Source organism: Helianthus annuus, chromosome 9, assembly GCF_002127325.2.
Source record: "Helianthus annuus cultivar XRQ/B chromosome 9, HanXRQr2.0-SUNRISE, whole genome shotgun sequence".
Taxonomy (NCBI): Eukaryota; Viridiplantae; Streptophyta; class Magnoliopsida; order Asterales; family Asteraceae; genus Helianthus; species Helianthus annuus.
In genome coordinates, this window is record NC_035441.2 from 24233286 (window position 1) to 24252809 (window position 19524).

The 19524-nt window shown below is 35.4% G+C and overlaps 1 protein-coding gene and 1 long non-coding RNA gene across 9 annotated transcripts; both read left to right on the top strand.

The window, feature by feature from the left end:
- The first annotated feature begins 1446 nt into the window (after positions 1 to 1446).
- Positions 1447 to 6190, top strand: LOC110877282. 8 transcript variants are annotated; one of them, XR_002556900.2, is made up of 9 exons: positions 1465 to 1781; positions 1892 to 1962; positions 2680 to 2789; positions 2895 to 3003; positions 3077 to 3355; positions 3444 to 3567; positions 3655 to 3793; positions 5104 to 5149; positions 5682 to 6190. It is a non-coding gene; the product is annotated as an uncharacterized LOC110877282 (long non-coding RNA). The 8 variants fall into 8 exon arrangements; XR_004866780.1 differs by having other exon boundaries at positions 5685 to 6190; XR_004866781.1 differs by having other exon boundaries at positions 1447 to 1781; positions 2895 to 3355; positions 5104 to 5595; positions 5685 to 6190.
- A 1757-nt stretch (positions 6191 to 7947) lies between these two features.
- Positions 7948 to 8779, top strand: LOC110877280 (mavicyanin). The gene has a single exon (XM_022125434.2). The coding sequence runs from the start codon at positions 8030 to 8032 to the stop codon at positions 8609 to 8611; it is 582 nt and encodes a 193-aa protein (XP_021981126.1). The 5' UTR covers positions 7948 to 8029; the 3' UTR covers positions 8612 to 8779.
- Positions 8780 to 19524: the final 10745 nt, after the last annotated feature.

Sequence of the window (19524 nt, forward strand, 5' to 3'; positions counted from 1 at the left end):
CATGTTGGTTGTTGATTGATTGTTTTCACTCTTCAAACTCGTAGCTATTATTGTTCTATGCTGGCTGTGAAAGCATTTGCAGTTATTTGTTTCAGTTGGTTGCATTTTGGAGGCATTAGAGGGGCGTCAAGTTTCGAGTCTGAGAACGAAATTCGTACATGTTCTTTTCTTTGCTTCTTTATGTAAAATTTGGTTAGTGAAATGAAAAAAAAAAGATACAATAATAAAGGTACATTAGTCCATAAATGCCTGGAAGAAATACATGAGCTCTCATTCATGTGGGTGAAATATAGGTTTAAACATAATTGTGCTATAGTTAAAATGAGTTTAGAATAGTATTACATAACAATTAGTTTAGTGCAATTGTATAGAAACGAAACTAATAGAATCGAACCACAAAAACCATCAATCTAACAAATAAATTGAATCGATTAACCGAAAACTAAAACTGATTGGTTAATAAAATAGACTAGCCATTGATTTATTGATTTCGGCTTTAGTTGAGGAAATAACTAAAACGACCGAACCATGTAAACCACAGCTAAAATGGACTAATCAATGACTTCGCTTGTGACGTATATCCACCAGAATGATGGTAAAATAAATATTATACGAATAAGAAAACTACCATAAATGAATACTGCAATGCAGTGTGTCGCCCCCGCTGCATCGCGCGGGCATCCTACTAGTATTTATATATAAAATTAAGAGATAACTTATATTTCGATAACTCTTTTCATTTTCGACCAAATAGACCTATTTTACAGTAATCTAATCCTCTTTCTAAATCTACACTATTGGCTACTTTGAACTCAAACTATCATTTTACAAATCTGAATACCGCTAAGTTAAAGAGCGCTTTGATAAATAAACATCTTTTATTGCATATTTTAATTTTTTACATTCGAAAAACAAAGTTCATTCAAACAACAACCCCAACACCATTACCCATAACAAAAAGGCAAGGGGCAGCAAACAAACACCACAAAACCAATTATATCATGGCAAATTAACACCACTTATTGAATGGACTTTATTACTAAACCACAGAACTCCGAGAGATTTCACATCATCAATAATATCTTCAATCTTTACTCTTTGGCTAAATCTTGTTATTCCTTACCTTCCAAAGTCTTCAACATGCCACAATAATAATCCCGTGAATGACCTCGATCTTTTTCACATGTACTAATCCTCAACGGCTCGTGAATCTCTATCAAATCTTTAAAAAAGAAAACAATAAATTGGGGGTATCTTGCACCATAAATTTGTTGGATATATTAAATATAGTTTATTATTTCTTATCTACTACTTCTAATAAAACAAAACCATCTTAGGTCACATGGCATATACTTAGGCTACTTGATACCACGTGGCATCTGAAGGTTTCTTTTTTTTTTTTTTTTTTCATTTGAGCGGCAATACGTGATGGGACGCGGGATCCATAATTCTTTGGGTCGGATTTTGGATCATATATAATTGTTCTCAAAACCTAAATGTCTCATTCTTCTCCTTCACGCCGCTTTGTGATACTCATACGCTCAATCTCTTCATCTTCTTTGAATTCATCCTCATTGCTAGATCTTCTTCTTCAATCCCCTGTCCCATAAACCCTTCTCCCAATGGTTCCTACAGATGCATACACCGACCAAGCATAAATTCTATTAATCTTCAAATAGAATCAGCGGCGTTAGGGTTTTGTTGAAGAAAATACAAATTGTATTTATTTTGTTGATTCAAGCATAAATACGGATTCCTCAAGAGCTGGTTGGATTAGTCCCGTGAGTTCATCTCTCTTGCTTCTTATTTGATTGCAAAAACTAGGGTTAGGGTTTTGATTTTTGTTGATTTAAGCACTTGCCATTTTTTTGTTCAATTTGTGTGGTTTCAGTAGACAAGAAAACCTGAAACAAACGGGGAATTAGGGGTTTCAGAGATAACTATAAGGAAATTTGGTTTCTGGTAAGAAATTGGTATTAGCTATAGATAGTAGCTTACATTTGAACAATTTAAGTTCTGATGTGTAACAATTTTTTGGCCATTTCACATTTGTTTTGCCAAACATTGATTTAAGAATGATGTGTTTGTGGTTTTATGTTTCATGAATACTCAACTTGCATCATACTCCAGGAATATGATTTCTGGTTGATGACAGTTTGGGCATATTTGCATTTAGTTTAGATGCCACATAACTTGAATCTAAAGTTGTGAATTTTCAATTGCAATTCTTTAATAAAACTTGCTATATATTCCTCTATGATTAAGTTTTCGTGTTAATGAATTATGAATGATATATCCATTCCCATTATTATCATCAAACAAATAGGTTGATATTTGTTCATTTACATATACGGGATTTCATCTTTTTTAATGTTCTTGAAGGAATTTATTTCATTTTTGTTTTTAAATTACGAATCTTACATCTAGACTTCCACAACAGCATGGCCCACAAAAATTGGAACATGTGCATTTGATGACAAGAGTTCCGGTTCCAGTGGTTATAAATTAGAACTCATGTATACTATGCACCCTTGCTCTTTTGTAGCTTGCTAACTTTTTTAGTTTCCTACCAGAGATTTACATGTCCTAGAAAGGTTCTTTAATTGGCTAAGAAGTCGTCATGTTTGTATTAGCGTTAATACTTTGAGACGTTATTAACTTTTATGAATTATGGTGTAGGACGACAGGACTTATTGGTTGGTTGGCTTCAATGCAACCTTGGCCCCTGTTCACGCCCGAGAACTTGGATCAAAACCGGATTTGTTTCAGTCCAATGGCGAAAATACTCGGTCAGTATGCCATCATTTTCTTGTGAACTTATGCAAATATGTTGTTTTATCACTTTGTAAACGTGTTTTGAACTTTACCATTTGAATCGTTTTGTTCATGTTCAGATATGTTGCAACTGATCTGACTGCTGATATGATTGTAAGCGTTGGAGACGTTAAATTTTACGGCCACAAGGTTTGCTACTTTCAACTCACTAATTGAATTAAAATCAAGGTATGTTAGGTTGTAGAGTTGTTTTTGGTCACTGCTTTTTAGGGTTGGTTAATTATATCCATTTTTTTTCTAGCGTATAATGTGGTTCATATCGAAGGAAGAAATCTGAAATGTGAAATCTACAGAGGGAAGCTAGCTTAATGGTTTTGTTTGAATCCAGGAAGTATGATATGAAACTGCAGGTGTTGGGGGGGGGGGGGGTACAGTCAATTTGTGATCTCTATTCTCATTGTTAGATTAATTAGAGTTTAAGGTTTCTCTTGATAAAATATGGGAAGAAAGTTTCTCGAAGAATGATGTGTTTTGCAACACTATTAAAGCAACATTTGAGTATCTAATCAATCTACGTCAGGTACCGTTTTTGTTATGATTTAGGAACTAAAATTTACAATTAAATGTGTTAGTGTAACTAACAGAGTACTATTATATGTTATCTTCAGAACCGCCCTGCTGAACTGATTGCAAAGTATTTATTTGGGTTTATGTTTTGAAGAACATGGTTCTTGCTGAACGGTTGTTGACAAGAAAGTCTACTTACAATCTTGATATGCTTATTCGAGAGAGGTTGGTCTACTATTAACATATCCAAATTTTAACATTTTTACTCCTATTTTTAGGTTTTGTTATTTATAAATTTTTATATTTATATAGGGTCTGGCATTAGATATCCAAAGTTCATTGATGCATTAAGAGATTTGGATGACCATCTGACAATGGTGCACCTGTTTGCTGTCTTACCTGCCGTTGAAAGAGAAAATATCCAAGCAGAAAGAATCCACGACTATAGAGGGTATGTGTTGTGTCTTTCTTTGATGCTTTTGACTTCACAATTTTGGACTTGGCAATTGATTTAGGGCATTAAAATTAGTCGATCACTAAAAGCTGAGTAAATTATCATGTACTCTGATCTACTAATGGAAACCACGTATAGCATGTGTTATTTGTAGTAGATTTCGTAGATTCGGCATACTTATGGTTGTGGGTTTGATGAAATTGGCGAAAGGGTCAACATTGAATTTCAATTTGAATTGATAAAGACAGTTTTTTCATGCAGACTAAGTGTTTGCCAAAATGTCTCTAACAAAACTTACTCATTTCTACAAGAACAAAAATAACAAAGGTTTTAAAGTGAACTTTTACCACTTTTTAGTTTAAATATTAAGGATTTTGGAGTGCACAGCTTTATATTAGTCGAATAAGTTTGACTTGGTTTGAGTTGTTACCCTTCTAATTGTTTAACGAAGTGATATTAGATGTATAATAATTTATTTAATGTGTTGTCTTTTATGGTGATGGTCGGATGGATTCTCCAGTAGTAAGGCCACTCGGTGTGGGGCTCGGCTTGGTCCGTCCTGGACCGTCGCCGGGCCTCAACGCCATCCCGGGTGGTCTGTCATCGTCCAATTCGTCGAGGCTGGGACGCTGGAGACGGTCACAAAAGGACAAAAAATTCATCCGTTTGACAACGGCTATTATTTAAAAACAAAATTCAATTTTCATTTAATATTATCTAGCGTGCAAATTGTTTAATACTCAAATAAATTAATAAATTTACATATAAATACACCCAAAACACCCCATTTTTTACCCACATCAACCAATTCTCTCTCACAACTTTATACAATCTTTTACTTTTTATACAATTCTTCTACTTTTTATAAAACTCTCTACTTTTTCCATGGATCCATACAACACGAACAAATGTTAAAAAAACTAGATGAATTTAAAAAAATAAATAAATTAACTATGTGGGGTAGGGTCATCACCCATTTCCTTGGTTCCATCCTTGGAGGGGCATTCTCCAAGGACTATGACGTGGCGCTGAGGTGGAGGGTCATCCTCTAAGGACTACCCTCTCCCATACCGAATAAGCTAAGAACTTATTTCCAAATGTTTTATAGCTACATGCATCAACATAAGATGGCCATGTATCTCAAGTTTTCAATAAGGTTAGTAAATATCTCACACAACGTGTTGAAAAGAAAAAAAGAACATTTTCTTTGTATTTTTAAGATTATATATTAAATTTTTTATTTTACATCCTGCCAAGTAATTTTTTCTTGAACTGTTAGATATAAAACGAGTTCATTGTTGTTGCAGATTCAGAAGTCGCAACTCGGCTGTAAACAATTTGTATGATGTGGTGGTAAGAATCAAGAACTCTTTCATGATGACATCATCTACCTTTTTACCTTTCACAAACTTTAGTTTTGGGCTCCTTAATTTCTTTTGTATAAATAACACTATTACAGGGAAGAAATGAACAGTTCAAAAGTCACCCAAAAGTGTAATCTTATAGTAATGTTGACACGCTTAGCTATTAACAATAACTTCAAATTCTGGGGAAAAGTGTTTGAATGTGACCCGTTTGGCCTTTGACAATTATAGAGGCTGTCTATAATTTACAAAAAACTTCATATTGAGACATATGTAGCTCGTGACAAAAATATTGACCCATAACAACAAATGATCATGGCAAAAGAAACATAGTAACAATTATAGAGTTGTTTTAATAATTTTTTTGTGTACCTCCTCCAAGGGTGAAGTGGCAGGTCGTATATTGTTTGCAAAGCGAGCTCGGTTGCAGCTTATGTACTATTGCTTAGACTTTCTATCATTTGTTGGTAATAGGTCTTTTGTTGGTAATAACTAACATTGTCGCATGCATTTTGCTTCAGCAGGTTGCGTTTTGAATGTTGCTAACGGGTCAAACAGTGGATCCAATTTTGTTCAGATTGTAGCTTCATATCGTGCATTTCACTCGCCGCCGATCCTCATGGGCTCATTCCCTTTCTAGATCTGAATGGACCACCACAGCCCCTCTGTTTCTTTTACCGCGGTACACGACTCAACAGTTGCCCAAGATCTAACGAAACAGTCACATTTGGCCGTCGATTCTTCTCCAACGGAAGTCCAATGTCGTTGCCACTAAACACCAACACTACCAAAGGTTGTAGGGAGTGGAAGTATAGGGTGATTAGAGAAGATTGATATAACGTTAGTTGGCCGCAGACCAGAGAAGACTTGATGGAGCTTAACCAAAGCTAATGGAACAGAAGTTGTAGAGAACAGGATGAAGTGATAAAAACAAGATTCTTTCATTTAGTCTAGAAATGATTTGTTATTTAGTTTTTTGTTATGTATTTTTTTATGGTAGTCTAATATGTCTCAATAGTTCCTTTCTACTGATAGTTTCTTTATAAATTAAATATATAAATGGTTTGCCTTTTGAAAAAAAAGTAATTAGCTTTCTTGGTAACCAACACTTCACTGCCAGTTTTCACTTCAACATGAGTCCTTTAGAGAATTGATTCAATAACTGAAGTAGGTTCCTAGGTGTTTTTATAGTGTTCTCTTTAAAACCGTTGTTTTTTGTTTTCTTTTAGTCTACCTTTCTACTTGCAAAATTTACTTCGATTAAGCTTACTTGCAGACTTATTTCATGTTAATTTCACATTTCAAATTATCGCACACAAAAAACCAGTGCATGCTTTACCAAAGTGAAAATCTATTGTTTCTACATCTAACACCCCCTAAACCAAATACTGCTCTAATCAAGTTTGTGAATGTTTTGATGCGCAGGTTTGATACGCGGAATATGTTATGTCATTTAGATCACATCAAATACCCGAATACAAATCAGACTTTTGCTTGTTTTTTTCTTTAAAGTCAACATTGGGGGTTGTATTTCGTTAGTGATACAGTATTCAGTTTGTGTTTTCATCTATGTTTGATATCGGTAAAATTTCATATGACATCTCTTTGATACACTTATAATTAATGTAAGTTAAATTTTCCCAACCCTTGAAAGCATATATCATTTTGGCATTCCATTACTCATATTATTGTTTCATTTTATTTTAGTTTTTACAATATTTTTTATTATGTCACTAATATATTTTACAATAGGTTTAGTGTATAGTTTGATGGCATGATATTATTCAAGCCGAACATACTTCATTATGTGATGATTGTTTTATCAAGTGGTCAAAAACGAATGCGGGGTTATTGCTTACGAGGCTCTAGCAAGGAGAAGTATTAGAGAAATAGCATTTTTATTGATATTATATCATTTACTTATCTTTTCCGTTTTATTTATATCGATACTATGTTTGATGTTTTGTATTTACTTTATCAACTTCAAGCTTCAATAATAACCATTGCCATTAGCATACTTTCGTTATGACCATAATACACGTATAATAAATTCACGCGTACAGTTTCTTTATGATCAATAACATAATTTTTTTTCTAAAAGTAACAAACATATCATTTTTCAACACCGTGAAATAAGGTGAAGGGTAGCTGGGGAATTGGAGAACAAAACAGATAATCCACACTTAATTAATTCTTTTGATATCCGTTTGTGTAGATCAGTTACTGATTTTGTCAATAGATAAACCTTTAATAGATTTATAATAATCGAAAATCGTTAATGGATTTTTGCCTTTTGAAAACATGTCTTTTTATTTTATTTAATGACATAGTTTGAACCTTGGGCTATAGAACCCGTAATCGCTTATTTCAACATCTGTCATCTTACTTGGTACATGGTTTGATTCGAAACTCAACAAACTTTAGATGCCTTACCATATTTTTAGTTTAATTTTTTAAAGTTAGATTGAATCTAACTTCGTTTGATACATTACGTACCCGCGGGTAGAGAGATGGATTTCCTTACTTGAACGTTTATTTCTTTCAAATGATTATTTCCAACAATTTTAAGTTATATATTTGTGTGCTAAGCCACCCGTGAAACTTGCGGGGTCTTAGACTAGTGTATAAGAAAGAACCTCATGTTTTTTTTTTTAATACCAGAATAATGCCTTGTACAGTTGTACGTTCTAAAACTTTGACTTTACAACTCATAATAAATCAATGACATAGTTCTACCAAGTAGGACTCTAAACATTCCACCACGCTTATAAATACATACTCAAACCACCACTAATCTCAAAACCTACAAAGACAAACTCCAACTAATATCAAGAGAGCGAAACCGGGCGACCTGAGATTCAACACAACGATGACAAGACTGAAGTCAACGGTCGTCGTGTTGGCGGTCATGATGGCTGCATCTTTCCAACTACAACCCACGGTAGCAAAAACTAGGCATATCGTCGGAGACGCCCTGGGCTGGACTATTCCGCCTAATGGCGCTGCCACTTATGCCACTTGGGCTTCCCGACAATCCTTCACCGTTGGCGATACACTCTTTTTTAACTTCACCACTGGATTCCATACTGTGGCCGAAGTTTCCCAGTCGGCCACAGCGGACCCATGCACCTCCACCAACACCCTCTCACTCAACCCCACCGGCCCCGCCACCATCACATTGACGCGCCCTGGCACCCACTACTATATCTGCACTATTATAGGCCATTGCCAAATCGGTCAGAAATTAACTATCAAGGTCTCTCCCTCTACCGCCACTGCTCCTGAATCAACTGCACTATCTCCATCATCAACCATCGCTACTCCTCCATCTGCCTATAACCTATCTCCTGCTAGCAGCCCCATACCACTACCATGGAGTGCATCTCCTCTAGCTTTTGCCCCTGTGGTGCCCGTCACTTTGTTGGCCGTTACTTTGGCTTTCTTTTACTAGATTATATCTTTTAGTGCATGTACTTCTTTTCTTCTTAATATGCTTATACATGTCTTTTACTAGATTATATCTGTTAATGTGATGTGCTTATGAATATGTGACTTTTTTGCTTATTTGTGTTGTTTGTATGGTCAATAAATAAAGTTCACATGTGTTTGTATTTTAATATTTTGATCCATGTGTTTCTTTTGATCGTAAGAGTTTGGTAATAACTTTTGTTTATTATATGTATGATCGTATGTTAATGAGATGTATTTGTGAATATGTGACTTTTTTGTTTATTTGTGTTTACTGTGTTGTTTGTATGGTCATTAAATAAAGTTCACATGTGTTTATATTTTAATATTTTGATCCATGTGTTTTTTTATTGAATGAATTAGGTAATTTTTTATTTACAGTATACTATGAAAAACAGTTAGAAATATATATTCTTTGTATTTTAAATTTATAACTTTCATCTCCCTTGTCTTACAGTGGCGCGTCTAAGAAAATTTCAAAGGTATCCTAATTTTTTTTAGACTGGATATATATTTGTTAAAGGGTATACGATATGAAGAAGAAAAAGAAGTTTTTGCACTAATTTTGCACTTCGCCAACAAAATTGATCGGTAACCCGGCTACCCCTAACTACATGCTAACCTTGATTGACGATTCGGGCTTGCATTCCCCCTGAAATGAATCTTCAGGTCTTTGTTTGCATAGTTCCCAACCTCCTCTGATTTGCTATACCGCAATCTTCACGAATAATTACCAACTTGAAATAACACAATGTAACTTACCCATTTTAACTTTAACCACAACTGCGTTCGGTTTTAGCACATTCCCCTGCTTGATCCTCTGATCTTTGAAAACTCAACCGACAATTGACAGTAACTTCGAATCACTACACCGGTAAACTTTAAGTCTATGAATACCCACGAAAATCTGAAATCCCGTTTTCCATAATCACCTTTAAGCACACTCCTAAATGATTGATCAGTGTAAACGTTAATCTCCACAATCAACAAATCTTCATCGGATAACAAATCATCTGGTAACACATTCAGATCTCAGAAACATTCTTCCATAATCAGATTCACATTCTTCATCTTCAGTCACGATAACAGATGTATAGTCTTCTCCGTTAGTCAGGCAACAACTTAGTCGACAAACATCGTCATTCCCCGGCTGTTAGTCCAGAAAACAATTCACCTGTTCGAAGATTAACCATTCTGACACTTTAGACTATCACAAAGTTGTGATATCTTTTAAGTATCGACAATACTAATGCATCTTCTGACGCTAATCCTGCTAACCGGCTTGACGAAGACCCGAGACTCAAACCCTTAGACATCAATCTGACCATGATCTGTAGAATCTGAACTTCCTATGATCATGAACTAACGAATCCAGATTTTATGCATCCCCGAACAATCTGAAGTCGGAACCATCTGAATACTGTTGCACGTCTGAATTTCAAAAATGCCGGAATTTCAATATAGTCTAATGAAATTTTTATTCCCCCTAATTTTTGCAAATTCTGACCTCTCTAAAACTTATCACTGAATTCCTCCTCAAACTTGGCAATTCAGTCCTCTATATTCACAGAAAAACTCAACTATGTGAAAAATATGTCATTTTGGTCCACAAAAGTGTGTTTTTCATCATTGCGGATTTTTCTATTTGATCCACATCATCTTAACCTCCTAGATCACTTTCATCACTAAAAATCACATGCGGCGTGCTAAACCAATCATTCAATACCCTTTGTCAGATGGTTCAAGATCGCATTCTTGCCTTTGTAGGTAGATGATAATTACACGCTAAGTTGCAATTTGGCTTACTACCTACAGAATGTGACATGCAATCGGACCTATGACCAACAAAATCTAACCTTGATTCTAATTTTTTAAAGAATACAATGACCTATTAAAAACTACAAGTTGCAGTTAACCTAATGAGAGACCTACTTTGATCCCTAAACAATAGTTGGATCACGAACCCTTGGAGATCAATGCCCGTTATTATTTGACCATGTTGCAGCTCAAAAATGGCAAGACCAGGTTCAGTGGATCAGTTTTGACCCATTTATGCCTATAAAAATTGCATAAAAATAGCAAAGTAATCAGAATAAAGACCCATTTGTGCTTGTAACTAAAAATTACAGAGTAATAAGAGTGAAGACCCATCTATGCTTGTAAATAAAACTTGCAGAGTAATCAGAATGAAGAACATATAAATAAAAATTGCATAGTAATAAATAAAAGTATATTAATTATTGATCAAGGTCTTGCATTATAAGAAAAAAAATTAATTATTCATTTCTCATATTAAAACTTTATCATGTGTGTTGTTTTTGGTTCACAAGAGTGACTAGGTTCTTGATTGGCACACAAATGGAAACGCGGAATATCATTCAATCCCAAACAATCAGCTTATCTCGACAGAAAAGGAAACAGAGTTGTACACGTTAATCCCTTTGGGCGGCCATAGTTTTAAAAAAAGATTCACGTTGTGTGTGTATATGTGTTATTAATCCTAGTTTGAAACAGATAAAAAGTAAATGGTAAAGTGGTTGGTTGCTTGTTTCTTCTATGGTGAGACCCGGGTTCGAGTCTCGCAGTACCCCCGTTTTGTTTCCTTTTTAGATTTGTTAATTTCCAGAATTTACAATATGCCCCCTTAACTACACTAACTGTGTTTAACTAAGTTATAATTTAAATTACTACAAACTAACCTTAAATCTAACTAGTTTATGAGAAAAATGCCCAGATAGTCTCTGTGGTTTGCTTGCTTTTTACTTTTAGTCCCTAACTTTCTAAAATTACACATATAGTCCCTAACTTTCGAAATTTCGTTCCCGGATAGTCCCTGACGTGGATAGGGGTTAGTTTTTTATCTTAAGTGGGTGTGAAATGACTATAATGCCCATACTAATACAAATGTTTTAATTATTTAATATTAAAAGAAAATTTAAATGGGGTCCACCATCATCTTCTTCATCAGTTCACCCCAACTCACCCCAAACCTTATCCCACCATCCTTATCTTCTTTACCCAACCCACCCTACCCCCAATCTTACCCCATCGGCCATCATCAAACCGCCATCGAATGCAAAACGGTAATTGACAACACCAGAAGCAACAATGAACAGATCGAGCAACAATGATGCATGAATCTGACAATGAGACTCGCTTCTCATTCGTCTTGAATGTTGCACAACACCAGAAGCAAGCTCTGTTTCTTTCTCTCTCTGTTGCCGGAAAAACGAACCGATGAACTCTGTGTCTTTCTCTCTCTGCCGGAAAAACGAGCCGACACTGTTACAGTTTTTGTGAATTGTTGTATTTTGAAATTTAGGATTTTTAATGTAGAGATGAAATGTTGTTACAGTATGAGGATTTTTGTTTGGTGAATTTAAGAGATTATGTGGTGGTGGTGGTGGAGGTGGTGGCGGCGGCGGACCCACTCTGAAGCACAAATTCCCTCCAGCACTCCTCTCCCTGCATTTCGAACAGCAGACCCACTCTGAAGCACATCAAACCCACCTCTGCTTTTAGTTAAGTTATTCATATGCTACTGTTTGATAATGAGATATTTTGCCGTAAACTTTGTATAAATTTGAATTGATTATCATTAAAATGTTGATGCTGCTATTTGTTTTGAAATAAGTTATAAACCTTTGTTCCGGATTGATTTTGAATTTCTCATGAAATTGTTTACAGTTAGAATTTGTTTTTTTTTATTAAGAAGATTGACAGTTAGCTGCACATGCGAAATGGATATGATATGGAGAATTTATTAATATTGTGGATTTTTCTGGTTTGTTATGCTTTTGGTTAAGTTATTTGCACTACTGTTTGGTACCCAAACTGCAGTAAACCACTCTGATGTGCTTCAGGGAATTTGTAAAGTTCGAGAGGGTGAGAGGGGAATCAGAGAGAAGGGTGGTGGTGGTGGTGGGTCCTGCATAAATCTTTAAATATTAATTATATATATTTATTTAATAATTATTTAATATATTTTGGTTTTATACTGAAGGGTACTTTAGTAATATCACACCTACTTAACACTAAAAACTAACCCCCATCCACGCCAGGGACCATTCGAGAACGAATTTGCAAAAGTTAAGGACTATAGCTGTAATTTTAGAAAGTTAGGGACTAAAGGTGAAATCTAGGCAAATCACATGGACTATCCAAGCACTTTTCTCCTAGTTTATATTAGAAGTTTTGAAATGCAAATGATTAATAAATTAATTAATTAACTAGAATAAATCAATAACTTATTGATAATTAAATTACAAGTAAAACGTTTCAACAGTATTTTAATTCGCGAAAAATTTTCGAGGTTCAAAGTTTGAAATTCGAATTTTAAAACATGTCGTATTTTAGGAGCCCATTTTGACGGATGTTACACCACCAAAGGGTTTGTCCATAGTTTCACGGGTTCTATCATTCCCCAGTAGGTACTTCCAAATAATGTCGAAAGTAGGAATGGGTTGTTAAACCTATAGTGCTCATCCCCCAGTGGGTTCTTTCTAAAATAAAATCGGAAGCGGGATCAGGTTGTTACACATGTAGCGCTATAATATACAATCGATCAGCTAGTCTAATGTTAATGATTGTTCCCATATCACAGATAATGCACCAACAAGTTTTGTACATTGTAAGCATGTTGTCTTATGTATATTGTTATATATATAAACCATATATTATAGTATTTCGTAAACTTGGAAAAGTGATAGTAGGCACGTATGAATCACCCCAAAACATTTAGAAAGCATAAAAGAGGGGATCTATGTACTCACAGGTTTGCGTAGATGTCTTGTCCAGACGTGTATGCAAAGTTCAAGTGTGTGTCCTAATGTATCGGATTGCTATACGTTAGTGTATATCGTGACATAATCGGAAAAATGGATAGAATGAGGTTTATTAACCAAACGAGTGAAGGATCTCGTGTAATATGGTTTGTTAAACGTTACATTCTGATTTGGAAGTGTCTAAAGGTGTTTTGACCCGTTACGACTAGTTAAAGTGGTTTGTACCACTTTAACGGGTCGTATGCGTAACTACGGGTCCGGATGGTTAAATAAGTCCTATGATGAGTCTAACATGTCAAAACAAGTTTGTTTGTATTATATGATCAGTCTTGAAGCAAGAATATGGGTCATATTCGTTTTAAAACCATTTTTGTGCCAAAAGAGCATTTTCGACATTTTTAAAGTATATATAGTTTACTCATCATTTGACTAACCAAACGACATGACCATAAGGTATAACCTCAGAGGGTAATTCCCTATATTATTATGGTCATATAAATGGGCTTGGTCGGATCCAAAGATTGACCAAACGAGTCAAATTCGAAAGTCAAAGCAGAAGTCAAACCGCTTGACTTTCGACTAAGGAATAAGCACTAAACTAGAAATGACGAGCTAGACATGTTAGAACACGTCTAATAATGTTTATAAAACTGATTTGGTGTCAAAACTTTAAGTTTTAGTACCCGAAAACTCTTTTGTCGTAAAATTTCATATTTATGCATTTTTTATTTTTATTTCGTAAAAGTTTGACTCATCATTTCACCTACTAAACGTGATGATCAGAGGGTGTAATCACAAGGGATTAACACTTTCATTATTACGATCACGTTACAAAGTTCAATTTGAACTTTGACTTGACCAAAATGGTCAGAACCGAAAGTCAAAAAAAAGTCAATTTGTTTGACTTTTGGCTCATAACTAACCAAAATAATGAAAAAGACTAAAGGAGAACACTTACTTGGGTTCAAGGAAGATTATAACTTCAGTTGGAGGCCTCTTTATGATCAGAAGCAAGCTCCAATAGAAGATTTAAGAGAAACAATGAAGGTGCAAGTTGAAATGAGGGGAATGCACCTCTATTTATACTTGCAAAATGTTAACAAGATCATGCCAAGTGTTGGAAACGATCTCTAGATGTTAACACATGTCTAATGAGGTGTTTAAACCAGAGAAAAGGTGGCATATTCGGTGCTAGGTGGCAAACAATGAGGACAAATGGCAGAACTTGGTGAACAAGCAAAATTCTGCAACTGGGCACCCCTTACAGACGTATGGCTTTAGGTCTTACGGTCCATAAGGCGTTCTGATAAATAAGTTTCTATTTTTGGCAATTTTGGCCCTCGGACTTGTATTTTCACTTATTTGCCATTTTTAACCCTTCTAACTTGTTATATAAGCTATATGAAGGGTATAAAGGCATATGTAACTTGGAGTTTGTTCCAAATATGTTGTGAATATCATTTTGCCCGATTGTACGATTACGTATTTCGTAAATAAAATATAAAATTTATTAAATACGAAAATGACCGCAAGTATACAGCGGTTGAAATTTTGCAAAATGTTACAGTCTCCCATCCGTTAGGAAATTTCGTCCAGACATTTATCTGTAGGAGACTCTTTTTCATAAGGTTGGAATGATTGATAAATATGTTGTGGCTTTAGATTCCAAATATGCGGAGCATCATTTGGTATTGGGATTGGAGATCAATGTATTAGCGTTGATTACCAAAATATCTCAAGGTACAATAACCTCTCACTAGTTGTTGAGAAGGTGTTTGACCTTTAGAGCTTATGAATGTGGATTGTGTTGCTAAGTTCATGGCAAAAATGATTTTGTATGGCATTTTGTCATACTATACCAATTTGTGTTAAGCAATTGTCTTGCATGGAATCTAGGGTTCTATCTATTTGGATAGAATGACCGAGCAAGGATTCCCATGTAAAGTATAACTCTATCATTCCCCAGTGGATACTTCCTCAAATAATGCAGGAAGTGGGAATGATGGATTGATAACGAGATTATTCATTTCCTAGTGGATACTTACTCAAATGATATCGGAAGTGGACATGAAGGGTTGATAAAGAGATTATTCATTTCCTAATGGATGCTTCCTCAAATGATATCAGAAGTGGAAATGAAGGATTGATAAAGAGATTATTCATTTCCCAGTGGATACTTCCTCAAATGATATCAGAAGTGGAAATGAAGGATTGATAAAGACATTATTCATTTCCCAATGGATACTTCCTCAAATGATATCGGAAGTGGAAATGAAGGATTGATAGAGAGGTTATTCATTTCCCAGTGGATACTTCCTCAAATGATATCAGAAGTGGAAATGAAGGATTGATAAAGAGATTTATTCATTTCCAGTGGATACTTCCTCAAGCAATATCGAAAGTGGAAATAAAGGATTGATAAAGAGATTATTCATTTCCCAGTGGATACTTCCACAAGCAATATCGAAAGTGGAAATGAAGGATTGATAAATGGATTATTCATTTCCCAGTGGATACTTCTTCAAACAATATCGGAAGTGGAAATGAAAATAAATGGTTTTGGATTCTTTGCTTAATATATACAAAGAGCAGATAATACATATGGGTCTTAAGATATCATAAAACCTTCAAGTGATTTGAATAACGTTATGATGGATAATACAATAAGAACACTTATATATAGGAAGTACCAGCGGCATATCCACCATGTTCTTATTGTATTATACCCGTCCAGTTATCTAATCACTTTAGATTTTATGTCATCATACCTAACAGAACTTACTATGACTTCCATGCATCGAATTTCATAATTATGTATGCACCCATAATTACTTAATTCGTTGCATAGTCCGCATAGCTCATCTTGCCAAGTGGGGGAGAACAATCAGGATCAAAGAAAATGCTTAAAACAATAATTGGAGCAATGTGTGTTTCACGTGTTTCACACTAGCCATATTGACAACACATGTTTCGCTGATAGACGAGTTCATAGGTTTGATAGAGAATTGTGTGGCCGCACTAAGTGCGATCACAAATGGGAGAAATTACGAGATTAGTTCAATTTTGTAAAGAACCAGAACCCGTAAATGGTATATAGATGCATATTACACATATATGCGTATTCACATTAGTTTGTAAATGATATAAAAATATTAATATCATTATAAAATAACTGAAATGAGTATTCGAGTCTTGAATGGCAAAAAAATGTAAAGTTCTATTTGTTTATAACTGTATCGTTATTGGCACGGGGCTCATTAACCTCGATGTTAAATACACGTCCATGAGCAGGGTTGGCATTTGCAACCCTAGGGAAATTGTGTTTGAGGTGATTAGGATCACCACAATTAAAGCAGGTTCCACGAGGGTAGTAAGGGCGAAAAGGTAACACATGAGGAGGCGGTGCGATGGGTTGAGTAGGATTTGCAACAACTTGGTTTTGTGTAGCAGCGGAACGACAAACGTTAGCCGTATGACCAAAATGTCCACAATTCGAGCATTTTCGACAAAGGACACTGGCATGATGGTGAAGGTTACATTGATTGCACAAAGGTGCACTTCCATTATATGGTTTCCTAGCAGGAGGTTGAGCTGGTTGATTGAGAGTAGCCTGATCTGTTTGAGCAACAACAGCGAAGTTTCTTGAAACCTTAATTACGCTTCCTTGAATTGCTAGAGGGTTCAGCTTTTGTTTCCTTTGGTTTCTCTTGAATAGCCTTGAAAGATTGTTTCTTGTCACCTTTACGAGAAAGTTTGCCTTTCTTTACTTGGGAGTCGGTTAGGGTAGCGGCTAGTTTGATAGCCTCCCTAACGGTAGCTGGCTTACTACCGGTGACTATGTCTTGAACCGGATCAGGTAAACCATCAGTGTATTCCTTAATGGCCTTATCCAAAGGCGTGACCATGGTGGGACATAGTAAGCTTAACTCCTCGTATCGATCGGTATACACACGATTTTCCCCGCTATCTTGCTTAAAATAGTGGAATTCGTTCTCGAGTGCCCTTATCTCATTGCGTGGGCAGGACTCTTTCATCATAAGAGTTCTAAGTTCCTCCCAAGATAGTGCCATGGCTACCTCCGCACCTCGATCTCTCATAATTCCATTCAACCACATGAGTGCTCTCTTTTGGAAAACACTCAAAGCAAATTCTACCTTACGGTCATTGGAACACTGACAATGGCGAAATGTGCTCTCAATGCTTTCAAACCATTGTAGGAGCCAAGTAGCTCCCTCAGACCCATAGAACTTGTTTGGTTTAGCCAAGTTGAACTGTTTGTAGTCACAAGGCGTGGGAACATTGTTGTTATTATTGTTATTGTTTGCCTGATTGAGTTGGGTCACAAGGTTTAGAAGTATTATCACCATTTGTTGGGCGATTAGAGCCGCCATCTCAGCATCTTGGGTATTGTTGCGACGAGGAGGCATTCTAAAAGAGAAAGGAATCACGAGGGAAGACGAGTGAGATCGATATGGGATTGTTAAAAGAAACGTTAAAATATCAACAAAGCATAAGGAGTGTAATCATTTACTCATTGCTCAAAATGAATAAGCGACACATTGACTAATCAAAGTAAATGGGTCTTTATAATGTATCGTGAATACATGCTTTAGCCTAAGTGGACATTCACCCTAAAAGTTCACAGGTAAGAGTGACTGGTCCAATTATGTGGATTTGTACAAACACTCTAGCCGTAGACAGAAAACTCAGGGTACGGGCATCCACCCTTCCAGAGTGCACGTGTTCACACCCAAACTTTTAACGAGATTTAAAAAAAATCAAGGCTTAAAAGCCTAAGAATAAATCATCTAGAATAAATCATCTAGAATAAATCATCTAAGGATAGATGATGATTTATTGTATACCTTTGGAGATTTGACTTTTATGAGTGGATTATGACTTTGAATTGTTTGGTAATCACCTAAGGATAGGTGATGGTTTTGTATATTCGTTGCACTAAGAATCTAGACGCGAGTTACCTCACGTTTGGGTCCTAGGAAGGTTATAGTCTAGGTCAAAAGCATTACTAATAATCTAATTCTCTATAACCATGGCTCTGATACCAATTTGTAAAACCCCGGCCGCGTAATAACAACCCGTGGCGGAATCGTCGAGGAGTCACGTTACAAATTGCTCATAACACATGGTACTAAAAAGTTTCATTGTATTAATAACATTGTTTTACAACACAAAGAATACAAGTAAATGTTTTCAGATTTAGAAGCAATCTAAGGCCCGAGTGTGTTCCTATATGTAGCATACTAGAAATGTCAAAACCTGAAACATATGTGAAAATAACATCAACAACGAATGATGGCGAGTATCATAGGTTTTGTGGTCAAGTTCATGGTTTTGAGTTTGTATTGCAATACCTTGCCGACTACGAGAGTCGATGGGTGAAAATTTTGTAACAAATTTTGTATTAAATGTGTTTGGTATTGCAACATGATTTGCCAACTATAAAAGTTGGTATATTTAAAAGAAAACATTGTAGCCATGAGACTCGGAAAAATGTTTCTTTGTGAAAACAGATAATTAACCCAAAATGTTTTCTTGTAACTTGTATGGTTTATATATGTATATATATATATATATATACATACTTGAAAGCCCATTGCCATGTTTAGTATAAAACAATCGTCATATTTAAAACCAAATTGTCATGTATGTGTAAACCATTCGTCATGGATGTGTAAACCATTCGTCGTGTATAGTCGGTCAAACCACCAAAGGGTTTGTCCATAGTTTCACGGATTCTATCATTCCTAGTGGGTACTTCAAAATGATATCAAAAGTGGGAATCGGTTGTTAAACGTATATCACTCATCCCCTAGTGGGTTCTTCCTATAATAAAATCGAAAGCGGGATCGGGTTGTTACACCTATAGCGCTATAATATACTACTGATCGGCTAGTCTAATGTTAATGAAAGTTCTCATATCACAGATAATGCACCAACAAGTTTTGTACAACGTAAGCATGTCGTCTTATGTATATTGTTATATATATAAACCATACATTATAGTATTTCGTAAACTTGGAAAATTGATAGTAGGCACATATGAATCACCCAAAACATTTAGAAAGCGTAAAAGAGGGGATCTATGTACTCA

Coding starts and splice junctions, on each gene's coding strand:
- LOC110877280 (XM_022125434.2), top strand. CDS start 8,030: ATGACAAGACTGAAGTCAACGGTCGTCGTGTTGGCGGTCATGATGGCT.